Source organism: Lepisosteus platostomus, chromosome 15, assembly GCF_059453375.1.
Source record: "Lepisosteus platostomus isolate fLepPlt1 chromosome 15, fLepPlt1.hap1, whole genome shotgun sequence".
Lineage (NCBI taxonomy): Eukaryota > Metazoa > Chordata > Actinopteri > Semionotiformes > Lepisosteidae > Lepisosteus > Lepisosteus platostomus.
In genome coordinates, this window is record NC_142625.1 from 24,888,996 (window position 1) to 24,910,321 (window position 21,326).

A 21,326-nucleotide genomic window follows, 5' to 3' on the forward strand; every position below is an offset into this window, starting at 1 on the left:
ATGCAGCTGAGAGGCTGGGTTAAGGTCTCATTCAAAGGAGCCCCCCTCCTACAACAGTGTCCCCAGTTACCATACTGGAGCACGAGCTTGTGAAGTCTGCTCCAGTGGTCCAGGAAGAGCACCATCTACTGGTTCTCCTACACCACGTCCTGCAGCATCTGGGTTTCCTCCCATTCCAGCACTGACCAGGCTGAGCCTTGCTGGCCTTCTGTGGAAAACACCACCGCTCGAATCGTATTTTCATTCCATTTTACAAGACCCCAGAGCTTACAAAGACGCTCGGACTTCAGGCATCAATGCTAATATCAGGTTAATCCCTCTGTTTTTTTCTCAGCCTTCTTCCAGTTGAAGAATTACAATGCTTTGCTTTTATAAACTATTTCATGTTATATCTAGAATTGTATACCTTGTGTTGTTGTTTTAAATATATTTGCAAAACACTGTAAGGCCTCTCAAGCAGATGTGAAAAACAACATACAAGTCTATAAACAGATCAAGTATCTATCCAAAAAGCCCATGAGAGAGCCTTGTGTGAACCCCTTGAGCCAAAGGAGGCCAACAGCGCCCTCCGGTGTCCACAAGTAGTAAAGGCAATGAAAAGAGGAAGAAAGGGCAGGAGGTAACTGATTGGGTGTTTTTTTATTTCATCGACCAGATGGACAGAGGAAGATACTAATGACATCACTGTTGGTCTAGAGTTATCTTACATGTAATTTTCCAAAACAAATTATCTTCCAAAAACAAAAGACAGGACTGGAGCAAAGTCTTCATTCCAGGCTTCTTAATACAGGTTCTTCATCCGGGTCCTGCAAGAAAGGAAAATCACTTTCATCTTTTTATACAGAGCTACCATTCCCCTTGGTTTCAGGCCTGTGGGGTGAGAGCAAGCAAGATTCTCTGCAAAGAGAGGGCAGTGCACAGCCAGTGCCTTCAGAATCCTCCTCCACTGCAGTAAAAGCTACTCTGATGCGACAAACTTGTCCTAAAACCACCTGGGGCAAAAAAAAGAGAGAGAAAACAGCAATGTGGATCAGTGTGCGATTGTGGTCCTGGACCTTTATGGTTCTGGGTTTGAAACCAAAGTGAGATGTCGCTGGAGTAAGTGAAGTGTCTCACCTGCGACTGGAACAGTACGGCCGGGAGCAGATGCATGTCGCTTTGGATAAAAGCTTCAGTCAAATTCGAATGAATTTCAGTGGTTCAAAGAAACGTTCACCAGTCTCCTCTAACCACAATCTTGAACTATTATGTGCCCAGTGCAGGATCAGTAACGGGCCATGATTAAGCGCAGAACAGTGTGGAAATGGACTCTAGATCGCTGGACAATATTTGGCATCACCACCCCCACCCCCCCCCAAAAAATTAATGAACACAAGAAAAAGCTTGTAACCTTCCGACCCACCTTCCTCAGCCGAACAGTGGGGGCTCAGAGCTGGAGCACGCGAGCACAGCTCCCGCTGGAAGGGCTAACCTGCTCTGTCTCTGCTTTCTGCAGTTGGACTGTGCACCAGAAGGTCCATTCGATTCAATTTACTTTTTTTATATAGCACCTTTCACGACAAGGTTGCCCCAAGGCGCTTAATAAAGCAAGTGACCATACGTGTTGCGAACACAGAACAGAAAAGACCAGAAGACAACGGAGGAGAGGAACCAAAAACTCCTCAGTAAGGAGGGAAAAAAAGCCTTTAGGGCTCCAAGGTCAACTGGCTGCCCAACCCATGTGGGCATGCTAACATTATATAATTTAAAAAAAAGGAAATAATTGATTGAGGCCGGGCTCATAGCGTGACCCCTTTCAGGAGCAGCCAGAGGATTGCAGACGACAGCCCCGCGGCGCACTCACACGACGCCGCCTGCTTGAGCCGGGTGATCTTCACGTTGGACTCGGCCACCTTCTCCGCCTCCAGCCGGAGCTGCGGCTTGAGAGCCGCTCGCACCGCCCGGGCGCAGATCGCCGAGAAGCGGATGTAGCTGCAGACGATATCAAAAAAAAAAAAGAAGGGCCGTCATTTCACGTATCCAACCAGCAACCGGCAACCGGGCTGTTAGCAGAATAACATTAAATGCCGAGGACAGCATAAGGACAGCATAAGCAGGGGACATAGTGTTCAACTACAATATAACCTGATTTTGACTACCAGCAAAATGCATCAATTTGGGCTCAATCTTCATTGCAATAAAGTCAATCCTATCAAAAGTCATTTAATGCATCTTTCTCTGACAGCGGACCTCCCCTGTGAACGGTTTCTATTTTAAATAACAGAATGGAAACTTTTGCTATGCAACAATTAAATATACACACTTCCAGTCGAAAATCAAGCCTAATGTAAGGCGGTGAGACAGTTAAAACCACGCGAGTCATGTGGCAGTGATGTTACAGACTCTCACTCGCTCGGCAGTCCAAGCAGGGCGAGACGCTCGGGAAAGCTATTAAAAAATATTCTTGAGAGGAAACCACACCAGTGCCGCTTTCCCCCCCCAGTGTGCAAGACGAGTTTCCACCGTCAGACCGTCACAATCCAACATAAATTGGCTATGTGTCTTTAGTCCGGGATCCATCATGCAGACTGTCATTTGAGAACCTAATGGGCTACACTGATGGCTTCTATAGCTCTTCAAGCAAGCCGAGCGCGAAATACCATGCAAACATAACCCGACGCCCCGACTGGAGCAAGAATAAACTTCAACACGAGCAGGACAAGCTGAAGAACGACCGCCGTACCTGAGGCCCGCTTGTCTCCAATACGCCACCATTGTCAAGCACCTCGATCTCCGTCTCCCGAGCTCAAGGGCAGCAGCCGGGCGGATATCCGGTCGGCTTTAGCTGACGTCACTCAGCGCGCAGGCCCTGACCGTAATACACGGCAACCTGCGCACATCAAATTGCCAAACGACTTTTCATGGCGACACCTACGGCAAAATTGGGAGCACATTACCCTAAATTTTCTCTATATTTAAGCCGGAGCAGGATGATTTGTGTGCGTTTTGTAGGGCTGAAGGGGAATCTTTGGTGCATTTATTTGTTAGGTGTGTGTTTGTGAAGTTGTTTTGGACGGACTTGCAGAGTTTTGTTTGCAGGCAGTTAAATAATAATAATAATAATAATAATAATAATAATAATAATAATAATAATAATTGCTTACACTTATATAGAGCTTTTCTGGACACTCCACTCAAAGCGCTTTACAGGTAATGGGGACTCCCCTCCACCACCACCAATGTGCTTTTAAAGGTGCTTTTTAGACTTAAGGGTTTTTATATTTTATTGTACTGTTTAATATAAAATTTGGGAAAAGAGAATAAATGCACTAGTCATTTTGGGTACATTTCACATTCATAAATCAGAATGTTCTAATAGCACTACTCTTTTTAGAACTTTTGAGGTGGAGTTTAAACTAAATTCGATAAAAAAATAGAAAAATGCTAAAGGAAAACATTTAAAATATGTAAAAAATACAATTTGATCACATAATATACTTCATTATCTCCGGCAGTTAATTGTTTTTTTTTTTTTTTTTTTGCTCTTATACCTGTTTCGGATCCTGGGGTTGGATTTTTATTTGTAAATCCTTTATACGTTTAAAATATATTTTTTAAAAAAATACTCATTAGGTTATGTAAAGAAACAATTAGTTTTGAACAACACGCGATCCGATACCTGCGCTACCATCGACAGGGAAAGAAAGAAGTGAAGATTTTCTTAAACCTGCATTATTCACCACACTTTGATGGGGTGCTTTGTCGAACAGCAGCAGGTACGAAGAACTCTGCAGACGACATGTACACATACAGCTGGAACCACAGCAACATACACACCCAGAGGGCATTATAGTTACACCGCTGGTAACTGGCAGAGGACGGTTAGTGCATTCCTAGCCCACAGAACTGAATCCATCTAAACAGGCGTGAGCTGAAAGCTTAAGAAAGGGGCCCATGGACTTCAGGGCGCAAAATGAAATCTTTTCTGGCACTTAGGCGCCCGAAAACGCTGTGGACGACAAAGGTACAACCAGCGTTGGAAACTATTTTTGTTTTTCGTAACGTGGATGTGACAGATGAAGAAAAAGACCGTAAGGAACGCAGCCCCCTGCCAGAACACGCTCACACACTCTCAGCGACCCCGTGAGCGCTCTGACGTCACAGCCCGGCGGGCAATATCCGGTGTCCCCGGAAGTGCGCTCGCCGGTCATGTGACTGACTAGATCTTTCCGTCTGAGCGCTGCCGGCCTGGCGGTCACATTGACAGCGCACACTGCTGGCGGCGGCGGCGGCGGCGGCGGAGACGTCCCGGAGTCTGTTACACACGCTGTCGCTCGGCCCGAGGATGAAGATCTGGACGTCGGAGCACGTCTTCAAGTGAGTTTGTCCGCGCTGGGAAGGCTCCCCGAGAGGCCTCCCCGCAGGAAAGTGTCGCTTGGGGTGGGAGGGAAAGTGCGCCGGGTCCTCTCGCCTGGGCCGGGGCGGCGCGGCGCGGACCGCAGTGGGCGACTAGTTCAACTTTTCCTCCTCTTCATCCCTAGAGGTGTGTGCCCGCTTTAGCCACAGCTGCAAAAGTCCGCTCCCTACTGTCTCAGGGCGTCGTTTTCCCTCACTCGCCGGCTTAATAACCGGCCATTTCAGCGCCTGAGTGCACACCGGTGGTTATGTATGCGCTTTGCGTAACGCAGCGTGTTGCTGGGTCTCTGGCTCGGCTCAGTTTAAGGAGCCGAGGAGATCGGAAATGTGGGTGCTGTGGGCTTCCCCCCTCTGTATTTACTCTCCCCTGGACCCGTGTAGAAATCCTGAATGACTGCGATTATTTCGTGAAAGGGCCGTGGGTTTTCTGAACCCCGCACTTGCTCAGAGTTAACTTCTGCTCCCCCTGACACGACGTGATCGTGGTTTCTCCGTCCCCCCGACTTTCAGAGTCATCATAAAACCGGGGGGCCTCGCCCGCCGTGAATTGGAGCATGGGTCTTGAATCTCCGTTTAGCTGAAACTTTTCAAGCTCACCACGTTTCCGTTCCGATCATCGCCTAGAGGAAAAATGTTCACCTTTAAGTTGTCTGCGGGCATAACGAGAGTTCCCATGCCGACGCGTGTTGACTGTTTAAACATCCAGTACTCCGATGGTGAACTTGCTCAGATGAGCATCCCAGCGATGCCTGGCGTGTCGGGACGGTGTAGCGCTCAGGTGTGGCAGGAATGCCAGGCATTTCTGTAACTGCGGCTCTGTGTGTTGGGGAGTCGGGCTGTTGCCGGAGTAGCCCGATGCTCTGTTTGGGGAGGTGCACCACCCCAGGGCTGTGAGTGCGCGCCCGCAATCTGCGCCTCCAAAACTCCCGTGTGGTGATCGCTAGGACACCTCCGCAGGACCGGCGTTTGACTCGCTGTGGTCGTGGGGCGTCCAGTCCAGTCCAGTCCGGGCTGGGCTGGGCTGAACTGGACCTGACTGGAGCCGGCCTATGCGTGAGAGATTGGACCTGTCCCGGTCTGCAGATTGCACTCCCTGAGTACTCCCTGCGTCTCCCCCTACGGGGAACAGTGTGTGAGAATCGGGGTGCACTGACCCCTGGGGGTGCCGCAGGATTGGGGTTCTCCTGTGGTTCCACCTCCCTCCCCTGCCGAGTCGGCTGACACTGCTGCCCTCCTCCTGACCCACAGCGCAGAGCCGCACGGTTACAAAACTCTCCCACTGGAACCTTTGTGCTCCTGATAAGCTGTGCTCACGCGTGTTGAAACAGAGGGCCTCCTTTCTGCCACATCCTTCCAGTTTTATCTGGGCGACTGATGCAAGTTTGCTCAGGTCCCCCGCGGTCTTACCCACCCCCCCCCCCCAGGCTGTCACTCCGGACTTGACGAGGTGGCTGAAGGGGGCGGGGGGGAGTGATGTCAGTAAACGGGGATGAAATGCAGAAGAGGAGAAAGGAGGCTGCAGGGTTTGGAGCAGCAGGGCTTGTTCCACCCTGCCCCGCGCGCAGGGACCTCTGACTTCTGACCTCTGTCCGCGTCTGAAAGGAGCCGGGCCAGCGTCCAGCCACCCAAGGGACCGTGGCTCCTTGAACTGTTCTGAATTTTTTTTTCTCCCATTAATGCAGCAAGGTATGAGAGCAGGGGGGTTTATTGTAGTTAAAACCAAGCAGCATGAAAATGCCCCCCCCCCCGGTCTGCCTCGCTGCGAGGCTGGGCGGAGACCGAGTGCAGTCCAGGGCTGTAGGTCACGCAGGTTGTTACTGGAGGACGTGTGGCCTCGCTGGCAGCTCACAGGTGCCGTACCTGTGACGGATTAATACCCGTCATGTTACAGACCTGTTCTAAAAGCCCCCGGTGTGTGACGTCCCAAGTGGACATTTCCTGGGGGGTTTTCCATTTAAAAAAAAATAAATTAAAAGATGGCTAATAAATGTCGTGATTCGCAGCACAAATGCTTGGGAAGGGCTTGGGAAGGGCAGCCTGTGCCAGGGCCATGTTGGAGTGTTGGGGACGGCCGAGCAGAGCTTGACAGCGAAGAGGGAGGCGGAGAGTGAGTCTGCGTGACTCCCCTGCAGGAGCAGAGCTGGCGTGACCTTTCCCCCGCTTCCCTCGGCCTCCGATTGCGTCATCGCCACGCCCCCCCCCCCCCCCCATCTCCGCAGCAACCGGAGCTCCATGTGTACACACTTCAGCCCCCGGTGCTTCACTGAAACAAAGGCACAATCACGAATTCAGAGAATTCAGGTCCTGCGCCGCCGGTTCTCGGCGGTGTATCTTTTTTTCCATGTGTCTGAGAAGAGGTCGTACCAGCTTGTGACAGTTCTGATGTGCCGAGTACATTCTGTACCAGCAGGGAAAGGGCTGGCAGATCAGATGTCGTAAAAGGACTGATTGTTGAAGTCCTCTGTGTTGACCATTCTGGGACAAACAACAGGGGGGAAGGAGTGATTGAGCTGCTCTAAATATTTAACCTTTTACTGCTTATAGCAAGTGCAGGTGGACAGAGCACTTCAGCTTATCCTTATGTCATGTGAGATGTGTTTCCCGGGAAGTTTCTAATCCCACTCATTTTAGAATCTGTGCACGTTCCTGAAGGCCTGGGCCTCTTGGCCTTTTCCCAGGTATTGAGACAATCAGCTGTGATGTCAGAATACCAAGGGTGAAGCCGTCTTTCATGACCGGATCTTGTACGGTCAAGCCCATGCTGTTTCAGAGCAGTGTGTCCTCGGCGACCTCACTGAGTCTTTCACATATCTGTCCTCGCGCCGGAAACGCTGGCTGTGGGGGAGTGATGGAGCAAGTTCCTCTCGGCGTGCCGCCGACCCAGCCCCTGTCTCACCCTGCCGTGTCATCTGCAGCCACCCGTGGGAGACGGTGACCAAGGCGGCCATGCAGAAGTACCCCAACCCCATGAACCCCAGCGTGGTCGGCGTGGACGTGCTGGACAGGCACGTGGACCCCCATGGCCGGCTGCACAGCAGCAGGCTGCTCAGCACCGAGTGGGGGCTGCCCTCCATCGTCAAGTCTGTGAGTGTCACCGGGCCGACGGGTTATGGGGTAGGTGGGTGGGGGGCATCTCTACAGGGGACGCAGGGGGAGGGATGGGTTTCAAGTGGCTTCCATTGGAGAGAGCACAGCCTGGTTCCAGGCTACACCGACATGACCAGGACCACTCCGTCCTTTAGGTCTCTATTTTGGGGAAAGAGTGGAGTTTATCCCTCTGTTTGGAGCAGCCCCTAGTCTTGAGCAATCAGGACAGTGTGTCCCATGTGCCTTTCACGTTACCCTTTCAGCCTGTGCCAGGGTTATATTCAGCGCTGGGGACAGTCGAGTCGCACTTTGATCTATTTGTGGAGCTCCCGGGACAGGCGGGTATGGTGTGTATCGTGGCGGGGGCTGGGACAGAGCAGGGCCGCTCCCCTGACAGTGCTGGCTCAGGACTTTGGCAGGTGCCGTGGGTCGGAGAGACTGCGCTCGCAGCCTGACGTCACAGCCAGGCACATGAGCGCTGGGCGGGCGGCCCATCTTGAGCCTCGGCCAGGGAGTGACATCAGCCTGATGCTGTGTGCCGGAGGGCCGCCCACTCGGGCTGTCCAGGACCAGCCAGTACAAGTTCCTGCGATAGCTGTGCCTAAGTGGTGGGATTCCACAGCAGTGAAATACCCCACAGACCCAGAGGAGGGACGGGTGGTCAGGTGACCAAGCTGGATTCAAGATTGTTAAGGTGCGCTCTGCAAGGCGGCGGTATTATGAAAGAGTTTTATAGCTGCGGTATGGGATAACATTCAGTGGCTCAAGAGTGTAATGAGACTCCAGAACGCACTGGACCTGAATTAACAAATAAACCTTTAAGTGAAATGACAAAATGTAATGCTTATTCAGCCTTCTTAAAACTGATTATTATGGTTACTGTATTCCTAGTTTTGAGTCTTCCTTAACATAGTTTTAAGTAACACACAGCATGCTGTATGCAAGAGGTGCAGTCTTAAAATTGTGCCCGTGTGGTGACCAGTTGGCAAGCCTGTATTCCTGACTGCCAGCAACAGTGTCCAACCTCCCTCTCGTGCTGAGGATCATGGGAACATTAAGCACAACTGTAGCGTCGCTTGTTTATAAATAGCTCTTCCTTGACCTGCCAGCTCAGTTGTCGCCCTCTGTGTGATAACTGCACAGGTCTCGTGTGCTTAAGGACATGCAGGAGCTCAAGGGTATCGAGCTGAGAGAATGATGTATGGGCAGTGTTTTGTTTGGCAAAGGCAACCTGCTGCAGGCTGTGTTTAAATAAAGAGGGTCTGTATTGCAGGTACTGGTGACTCTAAAGGCAGTGAATGTGTGGCAGTGCATATCAACAGCAAAACTTGGGGGGGCATTTTTTCTGGTGGAAGAGATTGGACTTGAAATGTTTCTGTGAAAGGGAGGGGAGGGGGCTTCAATATTTGATGTTTGCTTGGCTAACAGGCCACTGGTGCAAAGCTGCCGTCTCTGGGGTTGTGACTGAATGTCTCGTAGCCAAAGTCCACCCTCACTGAAGGAGGGCCTTTAGCAGGAAGAACTGAAGTCTCCCGGTTGCAGATGCTCCCCAATTGTCACAGTCTCAGAAGGCTGAAGCTGGAAGAGGCCCCACTGCTGCCCAAGCAAGAATTCCGCCTTGGGAGTCTGATGTGTGTACCAGGAGTGTGAAGAATTCAGTCAGCAGCACTGCCTTCCATTTATTTTAAACTATGCTACTAGCAGCCAATATCTCTGCTTGCTGCAGACTGTAACCTCCCTGTCCTTCTCTCTGTCCTTCCCCCCAGCTCATCGGTGCCACTCGTACGTGTACGTACATCCAGGAGCACTCTGTGGTGGACCCAGGGGAGCAGACTTTTGAGCTCAAATCAACCAATGTGAGTTTTGCTTTCTCCACAGATGTTACTGTGTCTGGCCTGTGTGAAGAGGAAATTTGCATCCTACCCTGTGGTTTATTGCAGGGTTCTATAGCAATAAGAAGAATTGTAAATGGACACACATCCTGTAAATATTGAGATGCGCGCAGTGCACGCTGCTGCAGACCTCACAGAGCCTTTCTCGATTTTTTTCTCTTCTCCAGATCACACTGACCAATATGGTCTCCGTGGACGAGAGGCTCATTTACAGGCCCCATCCCCAGGATCCTGAGAAGTAAGGAATTTTAGACTGGGATTATCTTTCGTGCTGTGTGCTGGCTTGTCGGGTGTGGAGCTTGTTCTCCCTGCTCCCTTGGGCTGAGATCTGGCAGGGGGAGAAGGCGATGTCAAACCTTACTTTTGTGTGCATATACAGTGCCCGTTGCCTTCCCCTCGTGAGTGTACCTGTGTGTGTTCTCGCCGTGTGTTCCTTTCCTGCAGAGTAGCATTGCATGTGCCTGAGCTGCTCTGTGTACAGCACGCTAGTGGGCAGCTGCGCCCAGGCTTCCTTGACCGCTGTGCCGTTGTTCCGCAGGACGATGCTGACGCAGGAGGCCCTGATTACGGTGAAGGGCGTCAGTCTTAGCAGCTACCTGGAGGGGGTCATGGCCAACACCATCTCCTCCAACGCAAACAAGGTGGGTCCCCTCCTGGCGCGCCAGACCGGAAAAGCCGGAACCCGAAACGCGGAATATGCAGTTAATGCGTGTGAAAGCACAGATTCCCAAAACGGGAATTGCTGGTATGAATTTAGGTAAATCGTTATCATTTTTGTCACTCTTTTGAGTTTTATGTAACCTGCCGCGCCTCGGGAAGGTAGTTTTCTTCGAGCGGTGCTCTAACGAGTTGGGCGGAGTAGGTACCGAGCTAGTTTAAAATGTACCTTCTTTTTAAAAACGCGAACTCCTTCGTGTCAGACCTGACCTGCAAGGCGTTTGCTCCCGCGTGTTGGTGGACGAGGGTGCGAGACCCTTTAGATCTTCAGTGTTGTGCGTCCCTGTCTTGTTACATAAGACATTGGTTGATTTGGACGAGAGGCTCATTTACAGGCCCCATCCCCAGGATCCTGAGAAGTAAGGAATTTTAGACTGGGATTATCTTTCGTGCTGTGTGCTGACTTGTCGGGTGTGGAGCTTGTTCTCCCTGCTCCCTTGGGCTGAGATCTGGCAGGGGGAAGAGGCGATGTCAAACCTTACTTTCGTGTGCACATACAGTGCCCGCTGCCTTCCCCTCGTGAGTGTACCTGTGTGTGTGTTCTCGCCGCGTGTTCCTTTCCTGCAGAGTAGCATTGCATGTGCCTGTCCGCCTGTCCCCTCCGCTGAGGCGCGCTTGTCTGTGCTCCTGCAGGGCCGCGAGGCGATGGAGTGGGTCATCAGGCGGCTGAACTCCGAGATCGAGGAGCTGGCGGCGACCGCCCGCAACACCATCCGGACGCCCATGGCTGCTGCCGCCGTTACTGAGAAATGACCCCTGAGCACGGGCCCTTACCAAGGGGCGCATCCTCCTCTCGCCAGCACGGCCTCCCTCTGTGTCGCCGCAGACTAATTTATTGTGTGTTCACGCCGACGGGGATCTCCGATCGCCTCTCTGTCCCTCCTGCGCCCGAGGGCACTCTTGATCCAGTGTGATCCAGCCAGGTGTGACACAAAGGGAGGCTGTGGAAACGTATTTATTGCTTGGGCGGGCAGCCTAAGACTCTGGATTTGGTGCCGGTCCTGCGAAATCTGGCTCGTTCGTTATTCTTTTTTGTTCCTTTAGGTCAAAACTCTATAAAGGTTTGTGGGGAAGCTGGGGTCCCAGGGGGGGGGGGCACAGGTACTTTCCTGACGGCGCCGGTTCAGACTGAGCTGGGCTGTGACCATCCTGCCACCCCCCAGCAAGAAGGTTTTGTGAACTGGACCTCCTGCAGCTTGTCCGTGGTGCTGTCCGGGTCCAGAAAGAGAGGGATTTGGACTGCTGGGACCCGGCGGTTCTGGGTCAGAGGCAGTGGCGAATGCCGTCTCAGCCCTGGGCTAGAGGGGTGGGGAGGAGAGAAGGGATTGGGAATGCAAACAAAAACTACAGACCAGGTCTGCTGTCAAGGGTGAAGGATATTTATTTATTTTATTTGTAGAGGTAGCGATTTAGCACTTGTAAAGATTCTATTTATTTGAGCCACGTTCTCGCAGCTGACTGCTCCTCATCCAGAGTCCTTCTCTGAGGGCCTGAAACGGGCCCCGCACGCCGGTTCAATCCGGCAAATATCTCAATACTTGAATGTCAAGTACTGTACGTTTCTCTTTTGGAGTATTAACTGTTGTACCAGTGGAGGAGACCACGGGAACAGAGAGCGGACCAGGGCCGGAGGGCGCGCAGTGGTGCTGTGCACGGCTGGCGTCTCTGAGCTCAGCTTGCGCTGCCCGGGGTCGGGGGTCAGGGGTCAGGGGTCGGAGGTCGGGGTGGGGGATCCTTCTTCAAAAGGTTTACTTGCTGAAGCGCTCCAGGAAAGAGGGGGCGCCGCCCTGGATAAATGCTGGCTTTGGCAGTGCCACAAAAGCGTGCGTAGGTCAGAAAAAGGAAAGGGGCGTCTTTGTCTTACACGCACAAGAAAGAAAACCCACGAGTGGAGAGAGGGTACTGAGAAACCAGAGATGGGGGAGAGTGGGGGTGGGTGGAACTTTTTGCTTGCTGTACAGTAGGAGTTTAAAGGAATTGTGTATCTTTCGAATGTTCATAACTTTTCTTGTTACCCTGTCATGTAACAAAAAAAGTCCTAGTGTGTTTGGACATTTTTGGAATGTATTTGACCGAACTTAGTGACAAGAATTCAGTGATTGCAGAACTGAAGTCATTTCCGCACTGTGAGCCCTTTTGATTTCTCCGCGTTGACCTGCCATGACCCTGAGGGCATTATATTACATTTGGTCTACATCTGTCTGTAGGAAACACACTACCCACCTCACTTCTTCATGGTGTACATGCTGCCTAGGCTGTGCTTTGCCACTAGACTCACATTGCCCCTTGTCTAAAAGCTGAGCTCAACAATGTCTGATCCTCTAGGAAGATGCGCTGCTGAGCCACAGTGGCATCAGAGGTCTAAACATAACTGGAAAGGTTTGATGCTTTTTCAACACAAGCATAACCAGCCTGTGTCCCATTGCATGCAACTGACCTTCTGAGAGACCTGCAAGGCTGTCAAGCTGTTGCAGTCCTTCTGTCACCTGCCAGCTACCTGTGGTGTGAGTTTTATTCGGAAGAGCGAGTGGCGTCACGCTACAGGAATGCGCAGAGCTGTTGGGAGTAGGGAGCGGTTGTCAGGATGAAGCTGGTGGAGAGGTGGGAAGCCCGAGTCTTTAGAGTGACACCAGCTCCTGGTTTCTCCAAGTCCAGGCCCGTCGAGCTCCAGCCCTCGCCGTCCACCTCCGCGGGGCGTTTTTACAACAGCCAGCTCTGCGGTCACCTTATCCAGACTGCAGGCAGGGGCCGCCTGCGGACAGGTGCTGTGGCAGCGTGGAGACCGAAGGGTCACGCAGCACGCCAACGTGTGCTCTCCTCCACGACCTGCACAGCGACATGGATGCCGATTCAAGGGAGCATGGATTTTCCCCGTGCCCCACCCAGGGTACCCATGAAACTGCTCGGGGGCTTTTGCAGGCGAAGGTCTTTATTTGGAAAGATCTAGTTCTTTTTGTACAAAATTCCATGATTCCCCCATGCAGACTCGATAACGGACTCCCACCCGTTTCTTCATCCTGTACGGGGCTGCAAAGGAAAAGTCCCGAAAACGCCCTCTCTGCCGGTGTGGCTTGGTAGAGCGATGCATGTCGGCAAGCTGGTGTAATTAATCCTGTCCTGAGCGCCGAGTTGCTGCGAATCTGTAATGCATGAATGCTGACTAATTTCTACATGCAGGAGTCTTTTACTTTTGTACTAGCGGGTGTGAAGCCCGAGACTAACTTTAACTCTGACTTCAGAGGAGTCCCCCTCCGACCGCGGGAGTCATTTCCTCGGAAGAGTTTGTGTGAGCTGGAGCGTCATGACACGGCGGCTGTTCTCGCCTGATCCAGCGCCGGCCTGCGTTGCGAGTGGCCGTTTCGAGAGCTGTTGCTCCGGTGAAGGAGGATGATGGACCTGGAGGCGAGCTCGGGTGCTGTGCTGTGTGGCAGTCATCTAACCTTCGCTATGAGCTCCCGGATGTGTGGCACTACTGAGGGGCCTGGGTTGTGACTTTTTTTTATAGGTACACAGCATTTGTGGTGCTTTATAATGTTTTTATACCAATAGACTATGGTTTAAAAGAACTATCAGCTAGAATGTGTGCGGTGGGGGTGAGGGGGTAGGATGCATTTTGTTAAGGCAGGAGAAGGGTGTCTGGTGAGGAGTGAGTGCGGGTCTGTGCTGTGTGTGATGGAACAATACCGATGTCAACAACATGCTTAATAAACTTGTAACAATTTAGCCTGGGTGTTTCTTTCTTCACAAGTGGGAGTGGATAGTGGGGAAAGGATAAGGAGCTGCACTGGTCAGTTCTAAGGCCGGTTCTTTAGGGTCACAGGAGTTTGGTTTCTTATTTTTGTTCCCACTCATTGTTATGACACCAATTCCTCCCGGAGGAACTCAAATCGGTGCTGTTGGATCTGGTTGCTGGGACTGGGAGGAATGGGGGCGAGGCCGATGTTCTCTGGAGACGAGACGGCTTTGGTATCCGTCCTGCGTTCCTGCTGCTGTGAGACAGGTGGCTCAGGGATGGAGCCTGGGCTCCCCAATATCTGCCAGAGCTCGTCTGAAGACGCCGAGTGACCCTGCAGACCGTCTGTGTCTCTGATGAAGACCAGTATAGGAGGTGAAACGGTCGGGTGGTTGGTGCTGCAGACAGAAGTGTGTTCCTGCAGAGGCATATTATCATTGCTCTGGGTCAAGGAAAAACTGTCCCTGCTGTAGCACCCCGTCTCTAAGACAGCCTCAGAGCAGCTGCCCTCCTCTTGCAGTGTCTCCCAGCTCACGCAGTCCTCATCTGTAGCCGGGGGGTCAAAAGGCCTGTGGTTTGGGAGTGACTCAGGCTGCTTGCAGGTAACATGCGTTTCTCTAGTGTAAGTACACTGGCTACAGAGACTTTCAGTGAAGACTGAGAGGACAAGATGCATGTCTTCACAAAGGCTGAGGTGTTGACAGTGATCAACTGCGTAACGGCGAAGGGGGCTCAATTGGAAGCTGTGTTTAGTACTCCATACAAGGTGCATGTCTTTCCACAAAGGGTTGTAGGAGTCTGGAACAATGCATGTTACAGAAGCAGATGGCAATAGGTTCATAAAGAAGAACCAGCTGAACGAGAGCCTTAGATCGACTTGAAACGGCACGGGTAATGGGGGAGTGGAAGCACGCTGGGAAATTCTGAATTCAGCCATTCTTTAACCTGGTCCTGAAGGACTTCTCCCTACTGAGCCCTTAATCACCAGGAAATTAAAATAATTATTAATTTAAAAGGATTCAATTTTTTTAACTAAGAATTGAGAAATATGATAAAAACTTATTAGCATGGAGGATTCATTTTTATATTACGATAATAGCCGTATTATCACACGGTCTTGAGAAAATGGTTCTCGCCGCACAGCGGCCGTAGACTTGTCCTTTGGCGACAAGCAGGGGGCGCTCTGGGAAATCGCAGCACCTTTTACACCGGCTCTGTACGGTTGGAAAGGCGGCCCCAGCCAATGGGGAGCAGGGGCGTGGTTTGATCTCGGCCAATCAGACGCGGGGAAGGTTTAAAGGTAGTTAAAAGAGGGAGATTTGAATTTAAACAGATTGTAGTGACGTGCGATAGGAGCATTGCGGCCTGCGGGCTGGCTCGGCAAAAAAACTGTGGGTTAAAGCTGAAAATAAGCTCTTCTAAGTCTCGGATTCGCCTGGTAACGTACCTGAAAGGATTTAAAATACAGAGACGGGGCAGAAAGCGCGTTTCAGGTGTGCGAGGAAAAGGAGACACGAAAATCCGTCGTTCGGCCTGAACAAGTAGCTAAAAGCGGTACGTGAGAGCGCTTCTGATACTAACGTGGCCTTTTTTCGTTTTATCATGATCATCTGTCATCTATCATGATCATATGTCAACCAGTTGTGGCTTAGAAGTCTTGGTATATGTAAATAATGTGCTTGTTATTGTTTCCAGTCCGGCGTGGGATATGTATCTTTTGGGGAGAAATGTAGTTGCTAATAAAATATTTTTCAATTGTATGTGTAACAAAACCGTGAGTGAAACGGAGGTGGCAGTGTCGTGTCCATTCAGGCTTTGGGGAAAAATGTTCAGAAAAATGCGTACGGTTTCCACGTCGCCATAGGAGACGCGTTTATACACCAAACGATGCGTCTTGAACAGCGAACTAGCCGAATTCGCTTATCTGCAGCGGGACGCCTTTCAGACGTCGATTAAAATCGTGAAGGTTATCTGCTGGTGTGTCGCCCTGGGATTTTTAGTTGTGGTGGCGATCGTGTTTTTTTTTTTAATAAATTGGGTATGCTGGTTTGTATTCTAGATCCCTTAGTCGTGTATTTTTTAAAGGAGACAGTCGACTTTATTAGCGTAACTCGTCTTGTTTTAATTAAGAACGTTTGAACATCTTTTTCCTTCATCGCTCCTTTCTCCAGTGATCCATGGATGCGGCCAAGACGGCGAGGAGGTCGCAGTGTCCTGCGACTGCGAAAGTAAGCTGTCGCCGGTGTGGAAGCCGCCGTGCGCCTCCCGGGATCGCCGCTAGGGGGAGACTCGTACCCACTTCCGAATTCCTGATCGTTTAGTTTCTGAATGCGCAAATGCAGGGATAATTTCCTCTTGCACACAATTATCCCCTCCACCCACACGGGGGATCTTTTGTCTTGGGTATAACCATGAAAAACCGATTCTCAGGGGGGAAAAAAGTTCTGATCTGTGCTTGCAATTGGTCCGGTGGTTGCTGGTCCTGGTGACCTGCAGGTTTGTGTTCCAGCCGAGCCCTTAGTCACACAATCAAACCCTTCATTGGCATAATAATAAGATTAATGTGATCTGTTTGTTCCCGGGTCTTACACATGCTGGAGCTTTAACTGTTGTACTTTGTAGGTGAGAGAAAATCCCTAACTAAAAACACAATGCAAATATTCACCGGAAGCAGCTCATTAGCATTAGATCAGGTAGGGCTGTGATTATCTAATTACAGTGGGATGGAATGAAAACCGTCTGGTGTGCAAACGCCTTACCTCTCTAGTCTGATCTCCTTAGGTGACAGTTGTTTCTGCTGTGACACAGAACCAAAGCTTAGGAAACTGTGGCTCATTTCCCATGTTTCACTAAAGTTAGCTCTTCCAAGCTTTCTATAATATGTCTGTTTTCTTTCATTCCAAGGAAAGCTTGGTGTTTTGAAACTGCACTGGGCAGGAGTTCTGGAGTGTTGTAGATTAAGGCTACTTGCAGTGTGAAGTGTGGTCCCTGACTCTCCTCTCCCCATGTGTTAGCAGCTCAACAGCGACGGCCCTAAACGGGTCCCCGTGTCCCAGAACAAGCAGGCGGGTGTGTCCACGTCCTCCCAGCGGGCCCTGGGCGTCTCCAACGGGCCGCAGCGCGTCCAGCGCCCCGCCGGGCCGCAGAAGCTGCCCCAGCCTCCGGCCCTGCGCATCGAGGCCTCGCAGGCCTCCCGCGAGAACACCCCCCCGCCCGCTCGGGGCCGGACCACCTCCTCCTCCGCTCCTGCCCCCGCGGAGCCGCCCGCGCAGGAGAAAACTGCAGGTGGGCAGCCCTGCTTTCCCCAGTCTGCGGTGTGACACTGCTGGGCTTGGGCCTATCTGAGGGAGGGCTGACGGAGCATGAGCTCTGGGATAGCTGAAATAGAGCATTACCGGTAACTTTCAGAATAAGCATCGGTCTTCGGAGCTCCCTGGTACTTGCGGTTCACTTATTTCGATGTGCTGGAGCGAGGACTGTCCGGTCTGAGACATCGGGGACTCAAGTCAAGACCTGGTGGCCGTTGGGCATAGAGAGGCAGGAGAACGAGCTCTAGATCAGCACAGGCACATGTTAATAAAGGAAATATCTTGGGTACATGAAGGATCTGCAGACAAAGTCAAATGTTCTTTTACACTAATGTTCAAGAATGTCCCTGTAGTAATTGTCCTTTTTCTTGTGCAGATAAAGCTGTGGCCACTGGATCTATGAACTCTGTCAACTCTAACTCTAAGTAAGAACCAGGAATTGAACTCTTGGGGGTCACATTTTCCGTATTAAAAAAAAAATGCATTGTCCTTTTCTCAAGCCAGCAGTTAGAATCGACTTCTTTACTTTGCTCCTGGTGCTACTGCTCGTCTTGCATGTGAAGGGGGGGACGCTAAACCTAGATCAGGAGAAATTGTTTTTTTTCTAAGCCGCTTCTCATGTTTATCTAAAGGAAAACTTCCTGAATCCCGTTCCTTCTTCCTCAGGAAGCGCTGGAGCCTGGAGAACTTCGACATCGGCCGTCCGCTGGGAAAGGGCAAGTTCGGGAACGTGTACCTGGCGAGGGAGCGGCAGTCCATGTTCATCCTGGCCCTGAAGGTGCTCTTCAAGAAGCAGCTGGAGAAGGCGGGCGTGGAGCACCAGCTGCGCAGGGAGGTGGAGATCCAGTCGCACCTCAGGTACACCTCCTGCAGGCTCCTTGGGCCTCCCCTCCCGCCGTGGGGAGACGCCCTGTTCACGAGCTTCTCAACATTCCCATGTGGAGAGTGGAGGGCAGTTGAGTGCAGGGAAGTGTCGTCGTTTTTGGTCGCTTGACGCCCCTTAAGCTGAATCATTTCATAGATGTACTAGAAATCTAATGAGGTAAGCTGCCTTTCTCTTAAGATCTTATCCTCTGCCTTTCCTCGATGGTCTCAAGCACAATCAACATTTGACACCCTCTGGGGTTAATAACCCAACCTGACCAACTGACATGAGTATAGTTGCATATTTTCCAGTTGAAAGTAATTGCTGGTATTTTATCAGTTTGGCGATGCTGTACATTCATAATTAATCAAGATCACCATCCTGTACCCAGAGGGCTATGGATGTATTGGTGCATTTGAATCTAGCGAAGAGGCCATATCTGCATCAGAGGCCTGCTAGTTGCAGTTACAGGGAGATGTGCTGCAAAGTAAAAACTGAAAAACAATTCGAAAGAATGAATGTGGAGGCGACAGTTCAGAGCAATCAGTGCTGTTTCTTCATGTAGATATGAAGATGTTGCTATTCACCCTACGCTTCTCCTCATCTCTGTAAAAACGTGGATTGACTTTCACCTCCTGTCTCCCCCTCCACCAGGCACCCCAACATCCTGCGCCTGTACGGGTACTTCCACGACTCGTCGCGCGTCTACCTCATCCTGGAGTACGCGCCCAAGGGCGAGCTGTACAGCGAGCTGCAGCGCTGCATGCGCTTCGACGACCAGCGCAGCGCCACGGTGAGCCCCCGGCAGTCCGCTCGCCCGCCCGCTCTCCCCTGGGGGGCCTCCGAGAACCTCCACCGGGGCCGTCGCCTGATCTTTTAAGTGTGCAGCCCCCCCCTGTGACGGGGCTAAGGGCCGGAAGTTAATAGTCAATTGCTACACTTATTAACATTGAGCAGCTGTGAGCAAGAGGGCACCATTCGTCCTACCTGGCTTGCTCGTTGGCGTTTGCCCAACCCATTTAAGGACCTCCTCCACCTGGTGCTTGAAAGGAGCCCTGGGTCGGCATGCTTCAGTCAGTCAGTTGCTTCCGATTCACTTGCTTGTAACTTAGCGTTGTGCGTTTGCAGCCCTTTGGTAATCTCCCAGGCACATGCAAAGTGAATGTGCGTGCATCCCCTGTTTTAACTATGATTAAAGACCTGGGGCTTGTGGCTTTTCCCACACTCCCACAGCCCGCTGGTCTTCATTCTAGGTTCACATCCTTTCACTTAAAAGCGAAGAAAAATGTTTCATCATTTAAGCTCCGTCACGAAGATGATGCCTTTAGAAGATATTCTAGGCACACCCGGTAATTGTTTTTGCCTGCTTGCAGTACATCACGGAACTGGCCGATGCCCTCCATTACTGTCACTCCAAGAAGGTGATCCACAGGGACATCAAGCCGGAGAACCTGCTGCTTGGCGCCAACGGGGAGCTGAAGATCGCAGACTTTGGGTGGTCTGTGCACGCCCCTTCCTCCAGGTACCCCACTGCCTGCCCTGGTCTCCGGGCTGTACGTGCACTGCAGGGGGCTTACGGTGGAGTAGGTTAATGGCCAGACATTCCACCGCATGTAGTGACCTTCTCATGCCCATCGTTGTTTGAACACAGCTGTGTGAATGGGATGATAAGTGCTAAACTGCCAAAGGTATTAAGTTGACTATTCAGTTAGTGTTGAGGTTTAGCTTGTGTGTTACAACATAGTTGAACATGGAGATGCACTCCCTGCACTCAGCTGGTTGCATAGAAGCATAATTATGCACTTTCACTGCAACAATACCCATAGACTATAGTTCAGTCAAATACCTCCCTGAAGACTTGAACGGCCTGGTTCTGTAGTTATCTGAAACGACCATTTTGAAGCCGGTTCTCTAGCAGTCCTTGATGAAGCCCTCAGCGTAGCGGGGTCTAGTCGTGCCCAGGGCGGCAGGCTCCCCAGAAGGGCCTGCTGTTGGCCTTGACCGGCTGTCTGTGTCGAGCAGGCGGTCGACGCTGTGCGGGACGCTGGACTACCTGCCCCCCGAGATGATCGAGGGGCGGACGCACGACGAGAAGGTGGACCTGTGGAGCCTGGGCGTGCTGTGCTACGAGTTCCTGGTGGGCAAGCCGCCTTTCGAGACCAGCAGCCACCAGGAGACGTACCGCAAGATCTCAAGGGTGAGAGGTTCCCCCTGGAGCTGCGGGGGCGGGGGGGGGGGGGTGTTTGTCTTGGGATTTTAATTTGAGCCAAGTACCTGATGGGTAAAATGTGGAAGTTAGGTTTGCAAGTGAGAGCACAGCCTCAAAAAAACAAAACAAAACGGGAAGCTCAGATCGTGGGAGTTATTTTAAACATCTGCCACAAACCCATGTCCTCTTAGTATTTTTATCTTCCGAACCTCATGCTTGACTCGTGCTCCTTGTACCCTGTTGCATGCTGTAAATCAGCACTTATTGCATAACCATGGGATACAAACTGGACATGCTCTCCAACCCTCTTCATAATGGATGCATTTTTAAAAAAAAAGTCTGTTGCTTTTTGTGAAGTCGAATTCCCCGTGCTTCTCCTTACCGGCCTGTCCCCCTGCTGGGACTCCCCCCCCCTCTATCTATCTCTCTCTCTGTCTCGCAGGTGGAGTTCAGTTACCCAGCGTTCGTCAGCGAGGGGAGCAGGGACTTGATCAACAAGCTGCTGAAGCACAACCCCATACAGAGACTGCCGCTGCAGGGCGTGCTCACCCACCCCTGGGTGACGGAGAACTCCACCAAGCGCCCCACTTTTGAGATTCCCAGTGCCGATCCTGGCCAATGAGAACATGCCGCTCCCCCCTCGCCCGGAGCAGGGCATGGCTGTACCCCCAGAGGAGACTCGCGTTTTGATGGAGGACACACGCTGCAGAGAGCCTCATCCTTGGAGGGGGGGGGCTTTGGCCTGGACAGACATTTTAAAGGGAAGTAATCAAGACTTGTGACCGAGGGCTTAACAAAGGGGAGTTCCTTCATGCGATCTTCACTCGACTGTTCTTGTTGCATCTGATACTTCACACTTCTCAGTGCGCTGTGGGTGGAGGTGTGTAAAACCACATGACCACCTGGTGTTAGTCTTATTTATGACCAGCCTTGGGTTCCACAAGATCCAAGATCGTCGGCCTTCGACTGAGGCTGTGGCCCTGCGCCACAGATTTACTTGTTTTTGTACATATTTAGCTGTTGTTTTTTAAATGATTATGCGGCGAATGTCTTTGAAACTTGGAAACTGTATTAAATCACTATTTGAAAAATAAAGTGACAAACCTGGTCTGCCTGTATT

At 51.4% G+C, this 21,326-nt stretch overlaps 3 protein-coding genes across 4 annotated transcripts; 2 read left to right on the plus strand and 1 right to left on the minus strand.

Moving 5' to 3' along the window:
* Positions 1-620: 620 nt before the first annotated feature.
* atp5f1e (ATP synthase F1 subunit epsilon) lies at positions 621-2,877 on the minus strand. Its single transcript, XM_088607459.1, has 3 exons — positions 2,723-2,877; positions 1,844-1,971; positions 621-806 (listed from the first exon to the last, which is right to left on the minus strand). Coding segments are annotated over exons 1-3 (162 nt in total). The 5' UTR covers positions 2,755-2,877; the 3' UTR covers positions 621-804.
* Positions 2,878-4,178: 1,301 nt separating this feature from the next.
* prelid3b (PRELI domain containing 3) lies at positions 4,179-13,814 on the plus strand. Its single transcript, XM_088607458.1, has 6 exons — positions 4,179-4,356; positions 7,311-7,479; positions 9,249-9,338; positions 9,542-9,612; positions 9,913-10,015; positions 10,725-13,814. Exons 1-6 carry the CDS (start codon positions 4,325-4,327, stop codon positions 10,842-10,844), a joined length of 585 nt encoding a protein of 194 aa, XP_088463584.1. The 5' UTR covers positions 4,179-4,324; the 3' UTR covers positions 10,845-13,814.
* Positions 13,815-15,144: 1,330 nt separating this feature from the next.
* On the plus strand, positions 15,145-21,314 carry aurka (aurora kinase A). 2 transcript variants are annotated; one of them, XM_088607463.1, is made up of 9 exons: positions 15,145-15,378; positions 15,996-16,052; positions 16,839-17,109; positions 17,509-17,557; positions 17,799-17,990; positions 18,652-18,790; positions 19,371-19,519; positions 20,020-20,194; positions 20,649-21,314. In XM_088607463.1, the coding sequence occupies exons 2-9, from the start codon at positions 16,002-16,004 to the stop codon at positions 20,826-20,828; spliced, it is 1,206 nt and encodes a 401-aa protein (XP_088463589.1). In that variant the 5' UTR covers positions 15,145-15,378; positions 15,996-16,001; the 3' UTR covers positions 20,829-21,314. The 2 variants fall into 2 exon arrangements, with proteins under 2 accessions (XP_088463589.1, XP_088463590.1); XM_088607464.1 differs by having other exon boundaries at positions 16,842-17,109.
* Positions 21,315-21,326: the final 12 nt, after the last annotated feature.

What these genes read in the sequence shown, in the direction of transcription:
- atp5f1e (XM_088607459.1), bottom strand. Translation starts at nt 2,754, where the DNA reads ATGGTGGCGTATTGGAGACAAGCGGGCCTCAG. An exon ending in TGGAGACAAGCGGGCCTCAG is followed by an intron (nt 1,972 to 2,722) that starts GTACGGCGGTCG and finishes TATCGTCTGCAG; the next exon opens with CTACATCCGCTTCTCGGCGA.
- prelid3b (XM_088607458.1), top strand. Translation starts at nt 4,325, where the DNA reads ATGAAGATCTGGACGTCGGAGCACGTCTTCAA. An exon ending in TGCCCTCCATCGTCAAGTCT is followed by an intron (nt 7,480 to 9,248) that starts GTGAGTGTCACC and finishes CCTTCCCCCCAG; the next exon opens with CTCATCGGTGCCACTCGTAC. An exon ending in TTGAGCTCAAATCAACCAAT is followed by an intron (nt 9,339 to 9,541) that starts GTGAGTTTTGCT and finishes TCTCTTCTCCAG; the next exon opens with ATCACACTGACCAATATGGT.
- aurka (XM_088607463.1), top strand. Translation starts at nt 16,002, where the DNA reads ATGGATGCGGCCAAGACGGCGAGGAGGTCGCAGTGTCCTGCGACTGCG. An exon ending in AGTGTCCTGCGACTGCGAAA is followed by an intron (nt 16,053 to 16,838) that starts GTAAGCTGTCGC and finishes CCCATGTGTTAG; the next exon opens with CAGCTCAACAGCGACGGCCC. An exon ending in GTGCACGCCCCTTCCTCCAG is followed by an intron (nt 19,520 to 20,019) that starts GTACCCCACTGC and finishes TGTGTCGAGCAG; the next exon opens with GCGGTCGACGCTGTGCGGGA.